General features: G+C 36.0%; 1 protein-coding gene across 8 annotated transcripts in view; it reads right to left on the bottom strand.

Moving 5' to 3' along the window:
• Positions 1-1,559: 1,559 nt before the first annotated feature.
• LRCH3 (leucine rich repeats and calponin homology domain containing 3) overlaps positions 1,560-15,314 on the bottom strand; it is a 121,197-nt gene continuing 107,442 nt past the window's right edge. For 6 of the 8 annotated variants that reach the window (XM_063090441.1, XM_063090458.1, XM_063090449.1 and 3 more), the window contains 2 exons: positions 9,667-9,744; positions 4,722-6,588 (listed from right to left, as the gene is read on the bottom strand). In XM_063090441.1, the coding sequence (XP_062946511.1) occupies positions 6,388-6,588; positions 9,667-9,744 (279 nt within the window). In that variant the 3' untranslated portion in view covers positions 4,722-6,387. Of the gene's footprint in view, positions 3,042-4,721; positions 6,589-9,666; positions 9,745-15,314 lie in introns of those variants that run through there. The other 2 variants (XM_063090463.1, XM_063090485.1) reach the window with 1 other exon arrangement.

The following is a 15,314-nucleotide window of genomic DNA, read 5'->3' as shown; positions in this document are numbered from 1 at the left end:
ATGCTGTAGGTGTGAATCTTTTCAAATCAGCCTTTATTACATGCTACTGAAGTGATAGCTTTTATTTTAATGTCAACATATAAGGTGGCATGCAGACAATTTAAAATAACATACATGATATTGACATATTTATACTTAGGACTTAGGCAATATATTTACAAACATACAAATATAGGACAATGTTTTACAAAATCTTTTACTAATTACATGTTTACAACATTTTCAGTAATAAAATGTAATCTGCTGTAAACCATCTCACTGCAATTTGTACAGAAAAAAGCTTCTAAGTATCTTTGTTTTCCTTCATTTCTATAATGACTTAAGTGCTTGGTTTTTAAAATTCATCAGACTCATAACCATAAAAACACATCATTAGTCACTGCTGAGCTGTAGAAAGTAAGAGAAATCACAGACTCCTTGATTAGCTGTAAGGCTGTATATTAAAAAGCTATTAAGGAAGGTGACCTACTACTAAGCATTTTCCTACTCTGTGTTCTAGCCAAATACAAAGGCCCCTCCTTCCAGAGTTGTTTCCAGACCTGGTTATTTATTACAAGAGAAAATTGGTTTGGAGTGCTAAACAGAGATGAGTTTGAAAGTCTGGAAACTGCTGACATAAAATCTCCATAGGTGGCAGGGGCCCTGCTGGGTGGGCACTGAGCCTGTTTACACTTTCAATGCTGAGAATGTCACTGCTTCAGGTTAGGGGGAATCGTGACAAAGTCATCTGCACTTTATACTGGAGTCTAGCAAGGAGGTACATACAAAACAATGAATACAAAAATTCTCCAACAAAAACATCATTTGTTTTTGTATCTTGACATAGAAAAGAACTTCAATATATTTGATATTTTTCCTTCATTATCAACCAAAACTGTACACATTTTTTCCTAACAATTCAAATACAAATTTGAAGTAGTTTGATAAAAATACATTAATAAAGTTTCATGTGCAAAATTTCAAATAAGTTGAAATTTCCATTTATTCCTATGGGAAAATTAGTCACAAATGTTGTGAGTACTGCATTATGTAATGTCTTCTGGAATTATTCCTTATAAAATGTTAAAAATAGTCCTGTCCTTTGCTGAGTTTCATTTCTGGTGATGTATAATTTGGAGATTGTACTGAGGTTTAATGCTGACTAGAAGGAAAAATACCTAATAGTTTAAAAATATACACAGCTAAATTCTAAACAAGTAATATGGTTGGTGGGTCTGTTTTGGAATTGTAAATATAATGGGGTCTGGCTCTAAGCACTTATAAGACATTTTCCTTTTGTTCTGTGAGGACCTTGAAGTATTTGGGCTTTGAGCTCAGATGTTTTACGTTATATAATTTTAAATTTGGACAAAGTGGTAATGTTCTGATGAATGTGTTTTTCTGCAAGAACAAGGAGAAAACATTACTTTGACCAGATACTCAGCATGATTTTCTCCAAAGCTACTTTTAGATGCTACATTTACATGATTAAAAAAAAGGGATAACATGCTCAAATGCACATGCATTGGTAAAGAACGTCCAGAACGGTTAGCAACTACAGTAAAAAAAAAAAACTTAGATAACTAGCATCTTCACTTTATTTACTTGGTTTACAAAGGCAGTGAATACCAAAATATATCACTGACAACTAAAAGGGGTTCAAAACAGAAGGGAAAACCCAAGTGGTCTGAACTTGAATAAAGGCTCCTGAACTTGTGTTGTGTGAGCCCTCGGGCCCTTTTACTCCATCCATAATTGAGTATATAAGGCACTAGTGGTGGACCTAGATGCAGCACTAGGTGGAAAGGCAGGAAGCTCTTTTTAAGATGCCATAAGTGCTTTAATTTAGCCACAGAAACTGGCATTTACCTAACAGAAACATAAGAGACTTGGCTTTTCCTTTATTGCCTTTTGCTTTGTTTTCATAATCTTCCATTAGTTGGGGAGCTGGAAGTGTATCTGCTGGGACTGGGATGTGTTTGCAGGTCCAGGTATCCTAGGAGCAGCATGGGGGGCAGGGGAGGATGGATCAATGAAATCAATGCAAATGATGCAGGGTAGCACGTTACTAGCCTAAGGATTTGGGACACATGTATAGTGCTTGTTGACAATATTTAGATGATAGCAGGATGATACAACACAGAACCAACCTCTACAAAAAGATGATGATGTGGTGGTGGACTGGAGTTGGAGGGAGGCCTAGAAAACTGGCCTTAAATACAACTAACTGTATCTATTTCACTGTTTTACTATGCAAAATCTAGGCCTTCTATATTATTTTTGTTTTGACTTTGACAGAATAGTCCAAGTCGTCATACTATATAGCTTTTGATGTTAAACGTGGCTGAAAAATTCAGTGGGGCATTACCCAAAAAACATACAAATACCTAGCTTAGAACAGTGGTCTCTACTACATGAAAAACACCTGTAATGTTTGCTGAAAATGCAGATTCCCAAGTCTCACCCCAGACCTACTGAATGCAAATCTGAATTTTAACAAATGCTCCAGGAGATTCTAATGAATAACCAGTTTAGAAACCAGTGGACTTGGTTTACCTGTCTTGAGAGCAGGTAAAGATAATAGCATGCCTGTGCTTTCAAGAGAGCTAAACATCCTTCTGAGATGTTCTTTCCGGTATATGAAATAAGCCTATGCTCTGAATTCACAGCCAGTTCAGACTTTGATGTTGGGTTCTCAGTAACGAGAGAAGTTTCATTTGAGAAAACCAACCGCGTCTTCATAAAAAAATTCAGTGGAAATGGGTATAACCTCCCCTAAAATGGAGAAATGAAGCAAAATATTCCTGTTAGGAATCATGAAAACAGTCCCTTCTAAGAACACATAAGAGCTTTGTTTAAGCAGACGGCTGGCAGCAGCAATCATGTTGTCCTGTTCCTTGTTTTGGCCAGGCCAATGCCCAAGTTCCCAGGAGTCCTTAAACAGCAGATAACTGGTGCTGCTGTTGCTTGGGTGGGGCAAGTTCCAGGAGAGCCTGGACCGTCACTGCAACCTGGCTCAAACCTTTCTCTTCTAAAATGTGGAGAGGCAAACATAATTGCTCCTGAAATGGGGTAACATAACATAAAAACAAAAGAGAAAATTTGATGAACATCAGAGAACTGAAAGGAAAAAATAAGCACATTTCCCCTTAAATAATAATCAACTGAGATATGAAAAGTCAGTACCTGGGAAACTGACCTCTGTTAGTGTGAGTTAGATAAAGATGGTGTCTGACACTGTCACTTTATTAATACAACTAAAAGTACATATAGATCATTTTGAAAATTGGAAAATTGACAAATAGCACACATTTATACATATAACAGAGGAAGAACAGAATACTGTGGAGTGAAAGCAACATCCTTTAACCTTGATAAATAACAGACCAATGCAGATCTATACAGTAGGCAGGTGAAAAATAGAAAAACAGTTCCAAGTTACCAGATGGCTCAAGTCTGAAGGATATAACAATTTAGAAGAAAGCACTTTGGAAATTACATACCACAGGAATGCAAGACGGTTTCATGACATAACTCAGACTGCACGAGAGGGAATGCCCACAATCTGCATTATTATCCTGTTTCTGAAAACCAGGTTTCTCAGACCGGGCAGGGATCAGAAGAAGAAACTGAGTGTCTCCTGAGCTCTTGAGATATAGATGTATTTCAGAAACTTTCCCCTAATTTGGATAATTGATGGAAGGCCTGGTCTGAACAAGTTAAAAATCTGAATTACAGAATTAAAAATAAATTACATTTGAAAAAGTAAAGTATTTCATATCTGGTATTTAATGGATGGAATCATGCTGGAGAACTATTATGTGAGCTTAGTCAGGAACATCTTAACTACCGAAATGTTTACATATTTGAAGTTAAATACATCTATCTTGTTTGCCTCATTCATTTGTTTGGTTCATCCTACAAGCGAAAAAGGTAAATCGTAAGAATAACACTTAGTGGCTTTTGTGTTAAGACTAAATATTCAGAAAAAAAAGAGACTGCTCTAACAAAGAACAGAAAGTGGGATTCTGGTTCCACTAAAAAAAAGATTATACACTTTTATTAAAGATAACTGAGGGAGCTGGCTTGTTAGGTCAGTTGGTTAGAGTGCAGCCTTATAAAACCAAGGTCATGGGTTCAAATCCCTGTGCTGGCCAGCTGCCAAAAAAAAAAAAAAAGAAAAAAGATAACTGGATTTTTTTCCTGCTTTTCATCAGCACTCACTCTATTACTAGAGTTTTACAAAACCAATTGCAATAAAAAAATAGCAAATATTTATTTTTGAGGTAATTATTGGTACTGTGCTTCTTAATTTATTTTTATTTAATACTTATTTTGATAAAAGAAGGTAACTGCAATCTCTTGATCTAATAAAACTAACAACCAAAGTTTACTAAAATACAACTGCAAGTATAGACTAACTATACTTAAAATGAATCTGGATGTGTTTTGCTCTTGGAAGAAACATATTTTCTCCAAGGCCAATTTCCTGATCTCTTCCTCTCAGTAGTACCCTGTGACTTGTGTGGCCCAGTGGTTTAGATATTCCTGAGAGGCTTATGCTTTCTAGATGCACATTTACCTTCCAGCTGGCTTAGAAGGAATGCTGTGTGTTCAAGAGAATCCACAATTACTAGCCCTAAACCACATGTGTGCATTATTTTCTTAACAGGTGTTTTTCTAAAGGGACAAAACTCAACAAAACTCTGAGAATGATCTGTGACTCGAAGACTTTTTTTTTTTTTTTTTTTTTTTTTTAAAGATGACCGGTAAGGGGATCTTAACCCTTGACTTGGTGTTGTCAGCACCACGCTCTCCCAGTGAGCGAACCGGCCATCCCTATATGGGATCCGAACCTGTGGCCTTGGTGTCATCAGCACCACACTCTCCCGAGTGAGCCACAGGCCAGCCGAAGACATCTTAAAAATAAGACAAACCACAACCTCCCAAACTCTGGAAGGCACTACTACCACTGTATAAAACTCAAGTTTTCATCACAGTGTTCACTGTTTCAGCATTAACAGTGAATAATCTTTTAGTGTGTTAAATAACTGTACCATTTAATATAGAAGAAAACCAAAGGAATCAAACCCTCACGCTGAATTCAATAACAAGCTGTTATGTTCCTTGCAATTTCCCTTAATACTTGTGTTCCGTGGTCCAATTTTAATAGAGTTCAGAAGATTCCTGAATGTTCAGAAACACCATTTATGAGAACTAGAATCTGAATGCAATTATAAAGTAGTTTCAAGCATCAAGGTCTAGCAGCTAATATACTAAGCGTTTTCTTTTTTTTTTTTTAAAGATGACCGGTGAGGGGATCTTAACCCTTGACTTGGTGTTGTCAGCACCATGCTCAGCCAGTGAGCTAACCGGCCATCCCTACATGGGATCCGAACCAGTGGCCTTGGTGTTATCAGCACCACACTCTCCCAAGTGAGCCACGGGCCAGCCCAATATACTAAGCATTCTGAAAGCATTTGAGTACAGAAGAGAAACTGCTAACACTTTACCTGCTACCATCCAGATATAATCTCCCCAATGGCCTATAAAACACTAGTGCACCTATTAAGATGGTTCAAATACATTAGAAATTAACATATATTCCACTTTTAAATTCTAAATAAAATTTTAGAAGTGAATCTCAGTTAAGGATAACAAACATAGTAAATCTTGACAGGTACCTACTCCTGAAAGGTCAGCTCCAGATCATTTGCTTATTGTTCTATTTTAAATGTGCATAATGGGCTCAGAATAGCAACATAGAGAACCTACATTATCTCTTTGCTGAACATTCTGACCAAACTAAAATTACTAAGATTAAATGTCCAGTGCCTTACAAATGTCCAGACAGCAAATGCTTAGATGGACTTATGCCTACCAGTTAAAGGAGAGTTCATGATCTCAATGCAGAGATCTAAGTGACCAGGTGCCCCCAAAACCAGAAAGGCATGATGTTTCTCCTCATGAACAGTTGTTGAAAAGTTTCAGCAACTCATAATTTCAACATGTAAGTTGTGCTGAGGCATGGAAAAATGGCCAGATGGATATTTTATTGTGTCATTTAGAAATAAAGTTCTATACATCATATTCTAAGAACAGATTTAGGATTGTATTAGTAGAAATGCTTCAGCATTTATGGTAAGGGAAACAAGGCCACAGGCCAGGAGAAAAAATGCTGGTCTTTTACTCTTTGTTAACAATCATAAATGCTTAGTGTGATGGGCTGCTCACCTGGATATATGAGGAAAAGATTTATCTACTTTATTGGTTAGCTCCTTGATATCTAGGGCCAGGGTAGGATGGGGTAGAGGTGGGTGTCATATGTAAATAATTATGAATGAGAAACAAACCCCCTTTACCAAGCACAGGAATGAGGTGGAAAATCACTGGAATGAAATCTTTCAGCTAGAGGGGGAAGATCCAGTAATAAAGCATACAAAGAGTAAACATTAAAGTACAATAAAATGCCACAAAACCCAGAAGTTGGATAGATAGAAAGACAAAACTGGATTCTTCTGAATGTGCCCCAAGAGAAAGTAGTGTTTCAACAGTTCTTTTAACGCTGAGGTTTAGCTGAAGGATGTCAGAAGGGGAACAAAGATTGTCCTGTCCAAAGTGTGAGCAGGAAAGGAAAACAGAAAAACAAAGTCAGTGATTAGATATGTAGATTTAAGTACAGAATTCAATATGATCATCTCAATCATATTCAAAGATATACATCCTATAACATTTTTACTGTGATATGAAAAATGATGAAAAAATAAAATGCTGAAAAACAAAACTGCAAAGAATCTATGTGCTGAACTTGATTTTACTACTAAATAGCACAATAAAATCTGCCTGTTGGTGACCAGTATAAACACTAAGGATTCAATTAACAGAACTGGATGTTGGCTCAGGAAATCATTATTACATCCTCCATTTTCTTTTCAGGTCAAACAGAGCAAATCGGGGTGTTTAGGTAAAGGCCAGAATGCCCAGAAATAGGGGAGAACAAAAGAAGAAAAGCAGATTGAGGTTTCTTCTTTCTTCCTGTGGCAGAGGGACCTGAAAATGCTAGTTTGAAACTACGAGTCTATATTTATTCATTTTCCTTCACTTTGTTCTAGGCAAATGACTAATTTTTTAGCAGAAGTAGCAGCATAACAGGAACCCATCTAAAATTGGTATGGTAGGGACTTGGGTGAAAGGAAGAAGAGGAAAAGGAACAGGTGGCCTATGTGGAATGTCCATTTCCTCTCTCTGGTAAGTTAGAGGGGAGGGAGGAAGGATGTGTTAAGAACCCCAGGCTAACCACTCTGGAAAAAGATTCAGACTTGTAGATTGCATTTTTTCTATCTCTGTACCTGCTTTCAAATAGCACAGCTCTGGTAGGAACAGGGGCAGGCTGGCCCATAATAAATACTGTTAACCACTGCTTGGCAAATGCTGACTTAAATGCATGTTTTAAGGCACACTGTTTTTGTAGTTTGCTGACTGATGGCAGGAACATTCTGAAAGAATTCCAGTGTAGGGACTAAATCTGAGAGAGAGAATGAATCTGTAAAGCCTAGTGGACAGGTGTAATGACAGTAAATGCCGGTAAACAGTACTTTTAACAGGTTTTGACACAGGCTAAGTCAGCATGTCTTGATTGTGTGGGGCTGTTTTCAGCACTCTTCTATTTGTGTGGTGCCTCTTTTGATCACTCATATCTTTTCTGTAGTCATATCTTTTCACTTTCTGCTCCAACCCATGCCCCATTCTCTTGTCCAAAGATATCGTGGTATGGAAGTGGAACAGGTACTAAGCATAAATGTTTTTTAAGTATTTAAATTGTTTAAATATTTAATTTGTGTAAGCAGAAACATCTTCAATATGCAGAAGGGAAAAACTGAATGCTAATGTGCCATATGAATATTATAACTTGCTTATTAATACAGAGAAAACGCATGCTTTTTCTTTACAAACCGTATTAAATGCTCTTAATATGCTTAAAAATGGCTTGTTCTAAAAGAGATGATGAACCTTTGTAAAGCCACATGATATAAAAATGAAACATTTGCTTTGAATTTGTCCACAGGAATAAAAAAGGTCCTTGTTAACTACTACTGTATGTATATTTCAGTTTTTTCATAATTCGAGTTTAAAAGAGAAAAAACCCCAGCAAAATAAAAGAGTGTAAAAAAAATTAGTAGAATGATGATCTACTTAATAAAAGGAGAACAATCATGGGAATTCGTGCTGGCTAATGCAGATGCTCCGTGGAGCTGAGCTCTTTCTCTTCCACTTTGTAACATATAAAAGAGCTGAAAGAGAAGGTTGCTCATTGGACAAGTGATGCTGTGGCTTTCTCAACTCCTGGTTAATTAGAGCAATATGGTGAACTGAGTAAAGAGTCACTGTTGTGAAAGCTACTGGAACAAGGGCTTAACTTTGAGAGTAAGAGTGGAGTTATTGATGAATCCACGTGGGACCAATACTTAGTTTCTCATAGTTCATTAAGAAGGTGATAGAAAAAGGCATGTTTTTTTCCTTGCAGTTTGGAAAAAATATAACAAGAAATGTAATGGTTGTAGTTAATGAAAAAAGTATTGAATGGCACCATGTTATTTATTCCTTTATATGTGCCTATATATCTTGTCATTAAATATAATATTCTTTAAGAGTAACATGCTTAGTTGTTTGCATTTATTTAATTATTTAATTAAAAGACGACCAGTAAGGGGATCTTAACCCTTGCCTTGGTGTTGTCAGCACCATGCTCGCCCAGTGAGCTAACTGGTCATCCCTATATAGGGATCTGAACCCGTGACCTTTGTGTTATCAGCACCACACTCTCCCAAGTGAGCCACGGGCCGCCCCCTTAGTTGTTTAATATAATTGTTTTCTTAAAAGGGTTACTGAATAAAAAGTGTACCAAATTTGTTTCCCTTAATCACGGCTATAAATAAAGTTTAACTATTTTTACTATTAAAGGGCAGTAAAGTTATAACTGAGAAATCCGGAGGCTCTAAATCCTAATAGTAGGACAAGTATTTAGAAATGGCCTCTTGTATGCTAAACTCCAAAATATTAGCACTTTTTAAAACTTTATTATTTTATTTCACCATTTTTTTAAAATGGTGAAATATTAATAAAGTCCATAATTTAGTTAATAGTATTGTTCCAGGGTTATTTGGGTAACTATACTATATTTATATTAGATGTTAACATTAAGGGGAATTAGATAAAATATAACAGGAACTCTGTGCTATTATTGTAGCATTTCTGGAAGTCTGAAATTATTTCAAAATAAACATTTTTTAAAAGTATTAAAGTGTTAAAAAACTAAAGCCAACGGAAGCATTCTCAGTCTGAGATGTACTTATTTTGATGGATAGGTTCTGTTGAGTATGTAGTTGTACACAAGTTAAACAGCAAGTGGGGATGTTTAAGAAAACAATAATATTTTTGATTAATTCCTTATTACAATATAATCATTTAAATTTAAATGTTATGATTTCTTCACACGATCCTTGGAAATAATTAAGGAAAACTGTTCAAAAGTATATTGATTGACTCTTAAAACACAAAATCACGTTAGTAATGATCAACTTAGTTCAGAGTTAGTCTTATAAGAATTTAGACTTGCATTTCTGATAGATTTCAGAACAGTAATACCCAAGTCTATCTAGGCAACATAAAAGACGATAAATTTATTACCGGAGGTACACCAATTTTTTTGCAAGCTTCTAGGAAATTCTCCACATTTCGCCTGCATTTTGCCATTGTTAATTTAGGCTGCAATGAGAAAAGAAAGGACGGAAAATGTGGTGTTACTAGCAAAGTTTTAACAACTTTTCTAACTTTAAAAATACTCTTGCCTATTGCTTCATATACTCACAATGCTGTAGACTAGAGGGTTAGCAAACTTTTTCTTAAAGGATCAGATAACAAATGTCAGTCTTGAGGATCATTAAGAACTGTTGTAACTACTCAATTCTGCTAGGATCTTGAAGGTAACTACAGACTATATATATATATATATTGTTTATAAACAAATAAGTCTAACTGAGTTGCAATAAAACTTTATTTACAAAAACAGGTGCTGGCATGTGGGCAGTAGTTTGCCACCTTCCCTCCCCCCACTTTACACATTTGGCTTTGATTTTGTAAGGCAAGTGCTAAGTACATAAGTTTTGGGGGAGATAGTTTAAAAATTTTTTTTTCCATTTTAAAACAATATACACTAAACAAAACTTAGAGGAATATCAAGAAAATTAACTACAAAGAGCTCATCACTCAAATATAACCACAATTAACACATGGTTTATTTCCTTTCAGTCTTTTTAAAAGAAGATAATTAAAAAAAAATCAATAGCCTTGGCTCATGAATATACTATAGATGTATCATGTCTCCACTCAATAGCAAAATTTAAATTTTTAAAAACCTTTTTAAAAGATTGGGTTAAAGAACTATTTTCCAAAGGGTGAAACATTTCCATGGGAATTTTCCCTAATTACTAACTAGTAAGCTTGTTTTTCTGTAAAAATCTCTAATGACTGGAAACAGAGTTACATCACATGACCTAAAGTTTTGTCAAGTTTTTCACACAGTAGGTTATCATGGAATAAAATATAAGAAAGAAATATGAATCCCATTTTCTTGAATGGTTAACAAATTCAATTGTACAAATCCATTAGCTGGTATCTAACATGTTCAAGTATCAGGCCCGGAAGCCAAATGTTTGCAGGAAATCTGACCTAGAGTTTTTACAATGGTAAGCAGATGGAAGCGTGTACCATCTCCAGGAAAAAAAAAAGTTTTACTTGTAAATGTCTGGGTTTTCTTCAAAGATGGAATATAATACTATGTCACAAGAACAGGGGAAACAAAATAAGTAAATTATAGTGGTTGACAGTACTATAATTTGGCCTGAGAAAGGTAAAGGTAGCAGGGGCTAGGATTGGCTTTGTCATAAAATATAAAACATTTTAAAAAAAAAAATATAAAACAGCAACAAGTGGGATATAGGGAAACTAATAATCATTTTCAAATTTCAAATAGGGAATCTTTCAAAAAGGTCCGAAAAGAAGACAGGAATTAGGTTTCTACAGAGGGCACCCTTTCTTGCCTATGCAAAGTTCTTATGTAACTGAGGTAAAAAGGTTAAAATAAAAAAGAGTGAAAGAGTGAAAAATAGGGCCGGCCCGTGGCTCACTTGGTAGAGTGCGGTGCTGATAACACCAAGGCCGCAGGTTCGGATCCTATATAGGGATGGCCGGTTTGCTCACTGGCTGAGCGTGGTGCTGACAACACCAAGCCAAGGGTTGAGATCCCCTTACCGGTCATCCTTTAAAAAAAAAAAAAAGAAAGAGTGAAAAATAATAGTAGAATCATGATCTACTTAGAAAAAACAATGGAGGTTCACACTGGCTAATTCACACTGAAGCTGAGCTCTTTCTTTTCCATTTCCACTTGCATGTCAAAGAGCTGAAAAAGAAGGCTGTTCATTGGACAAGTCATGCTGTGCTTCTCATCTCCTGGCTAGTTAAGAGAGGGGTAAGGCGAAGTGAGGCACAAGTGAAAGTCACTATGATGAAAGTTACTAGGCCAAGGGCGTAATTTTAAGAGCAACTGGGCAAATAAGGAAAACATAGGACAACTGCTTTTCACTTAGGAGAATTCTTCATTGGCTAGAAATTCCCTCTTTATATACTAGTTTCTCTTTCTGCCTCATAGAAATGAAAGCAGAAGTGATATAACGAGCTTTTATTGTTACAAAAGGAACTTAGCGAAGCACGCCAGGATCCTGATCTGAGTTTGGGAGAGATAGGGGGCATGCCTAGGGGCACCATGGATGAGACTCTAGCAAAAGAAGGGGATCTGGGTATTTTGTTCTACAAAAGAAACCCTAAATTTCTGAAACTCTACTGTTCAGATGCTAATATCTATGGCAGAGTGAAATAGGTCTGACTTCCTGGGTAGACAACAACTTTGTTTTTGTACAAAAGAAAGGATAAAAAGATAAAGAACATGTTGCTAAGTTAAAAACTTGTCCAAGGGGCCGGCCCGTGGCTCACTCGGGTGAGTGTGGTTCTGATAACTCCAAGGCCACAGGTTCGGATCCCATATAGGGATGGTCGGTTAGCAGGGTTAAGATCCCCTTACCGGTCATCTTTAAAAAAAAAAAAATAAATAAAAAATAAATAAATAAATAAATAAATAAAAACTTGTCCAAGAATCACCACCATCTCAGATGAAAAGAACAGAAAAGAAAATAAAAAAAAGAAAAGCTCAGAATAACGTTTATGGGGTCTGACTGCATTATTTTATGTGAGGACTACCAGCAACCTAAGACATAAAAGGTTGGGGGGGCACTTAGAATATAAAATTTCCTCTGATATTTTCCCTGCAGAGATCAAATTTCTAATTAAAGAAGGGAAGAGGAGTGGGGGACCCTCTCTCTCCCCAGTCATTTCTTCTCCTCCCTTAGCATTTATTAAATCTCAGGGAGGTATGTCATAATTGGGATAAAACTCCTTGTTATATTCTGGTGAAAGCTGTGTATCTACTCTTCAAAAGAATATACATGTACACAATTTTAGGGAGTTCATGGAATCCCTGATGCCCTAGGAGTCCATAAATCCAAGCTTACAAATCCCTCTTCCAGAGGCATCCAATGGAATGGCTGATCAACAGGACATAGGAGTGCAAACTCCCTATCACTCTAAAGTGTAGGACTCATGATTTTGCCTTAAGTAAAATCTCATAAACACCCACTATCTTCAAAAGCTTTTCCAGAACTTCAAATGACATTAACACCTGGTTTTGAGAGCTCTCTCTTCTGAATAAGAAATCTTATGCGGGTTTTGGGGAGGAAAGTTATTTCAACAAGACTAATCTGAACTGAAAAAGTAACAAGAAATAAGCAATTTATCTATTCTGGATATTTGAAATTACTCAGAATTTTTTCAGGTATAATTTTTGATATGATTCAATAGTGTACTTCTAAGAATGTGAATCGAACTACTTACCACCTATACCTCTTGAATAGCCAAACAGCATTTAATCAAACATCCTTGATCCTCTCGAACAAGAAAGACGAATTATAACTTCAGGGTTGCAAAACTTAAAGGCTGCAAATACACATGGCTTTCTAAATTTCTTTTAAAATGCCTGGGTATATGACTTCCCCTCATATGAGGGGATCATTTTTGAATTGGGGGAAAGAAATTATGGTTTGCACAGCACATCAAGAAACTGTTATTAAGTTACACTCACTCTAATTAACCAGTTCTCAAAAACTACAGTAAATTACCAGGCATGAATGTAGCCACAAAGAAACTGCTATAGTTTTTCAATTTTACTTGGCTTTAACTTTATATTCTTACCACAGAAGATTTCTACTAAGTAAATTACAAAGCTCTCTGTATGGTTATATGAACAAAATAAGGGAAGAAATAGTTTAATATTAGGAAGGGAAATTCATATGGAGAAAAAATAGATGTAATATTTATACTGAAATCTAGTACAAATAACAGAAACCCTATTAAAGCAACATTGATTTATTCATAATAATCACTATCATAATGTGAAAGTGGGGTTTTGTTTGGGTTTTTTTTTTTTTTTTTAAATAATGGATAATTCTTATATAGTTTAATCAAAGACTGTTTCTTTACCCCCAAATGTTATAATTTGGGAAGTTTTACATATTTACATGTGTCTTAACTTTATAGAACATTTATTAACTAAAACGATTCCCCCTTGAACAATTCGCTAAGTGTCAACGTACTTGTTTTGAGTGTCAAGATATATCATTTCATGAAAGATCTCTTTTATTTTCTTTCTTTCTTTCTTTCTTTTTTTTAAAAAGGATGACCAGTAAGGGGATCTTAACCCTTGACTTGGTGTTGTCAGCACCACGCTCACCCAGTGAGCAACCGGCCATCCCTATATGGGATCTGATCCCGCGGCCTTGGTGTTATCAGCACCACACTCTCCCGAGTGAGCCACGGGCCAGCCCTTTTATTTTATTTCTTAAGAAGAGTTAATGTTCTTGAGAGAATGAGCCACTTGGAACTCATCTCTGTACCTTTCGTGCCTGGCAGAATGGCTGGCACAATGCCTGGCAATGAAGAGGTGCTCAAATAAATATGAGTAAGCTTTGTTGTTGATTTTGCTAGCAAGTTTTATGTGCTCTAATCTCAAGTTATAACCTTATTTCTTTGACAAAAGAGAAGGTCCATGTGTTTTATTTCTCCTATACATAGTTTACATTATTAAATGGAAGGTACTGTGTTCTGGTCATCAAAGTAAAGAGGCTCAGTCATTCTTACTCTCAAATTACTTATGGTTTGCACAACACATCAAGAAACTGTTTATTAAGTTACACTCACTGAGTTAGCCTCAGTCTCTCTTCCTCTCAAATTACTCTCAAATTCCACTCAGTGCATTAAAAAAAAAAACCTTAGCTCCTTGCTCCTTCTTAAGTATCTTCCCTGGAAATGAAGAATGACAGATTCATCTTTTTTATTTTATTTTTGCAGCTGGCTGTTACAGGAATCCGAATACTTTACATTGGTGTTATAACCTTTTTATTTTTAATTAAAGAGAAAACATTTTCTTAGTTGACAGAAACTGGGAGGAATGCAAAGTGTGAATAAACTCTTCCCATACTGGCATTGCCAAACAGCACAATAATTCTATTCTTTTAATCACCACCTTTAGAATCACAACCAAGTATTTCAAGTCTCTGGGACCATAGTTAACTTTTCTATAGTGATATTGTTTCTCTCTGTGTTTTCTAGAGAAAACTGAATGCCTATTTTCTGAGGTCACTAAATAAAAAGAGGCTTCCAATTTTCCTTAGAAGCAAATGTATGAATATTTTTGGACGTGCTAGATAAGGAAGGGCTGAATTAGGCCCTTGGGACTTTGATAAAATAAGTTCTTTTAATTAGAAGAACACAAAGTTCTTGGGAGGACAAAGGATTTGCATCTGAAAAAGTAGTAAGATGAATGATTAGAAGTGGCAATCTATAGGCCTCCACACCACTGCAATTTGAGTAAAGACTTTGTATCAGGAACTGCCTGCTAAATAACAAATGACCAGAAAATGAGATGAGGGCAACCCTTTGAAAAGTTAAACACCACTAAACGGGATGTCACAACAATTAAACAACCAAATGCAATGTGGGAACCCTTATTATATCCTGGTTGTACGTATGTGTACTAGCAGCAGGGCAGAGGATAGGTAGGAAGAGGAGGGAAAGCAGTTGTGAAAGATATTCTTAGAGCAACTGGAGAAAACTGATTATAACTTGTGGTGGATGCTGTTGGTGCCTCACTCAGTGTTTCTTTACCTAGC

The sequence above is a fragment of the Cynocephalus volans genome, chromosome 1, assembly GCF_027409185.1.
Source record: "Cynocephalus volans isolate mCynVol1 chromosome 1, mCynVol1.pri, whole genome shotgun sequence".
Taxonomy (NCBI): Eukaryota; Metazoa; Chordata; class Mammalia; order Dermoptera; family Cynocephalidae; genus Cynocephalus; species Cynocephalus volans.
The sequence above is the reverse complement of the archived record's forward strand: the minus strand, read 5'-3'. Positions and strand labels throughout refer to the sequence as shown.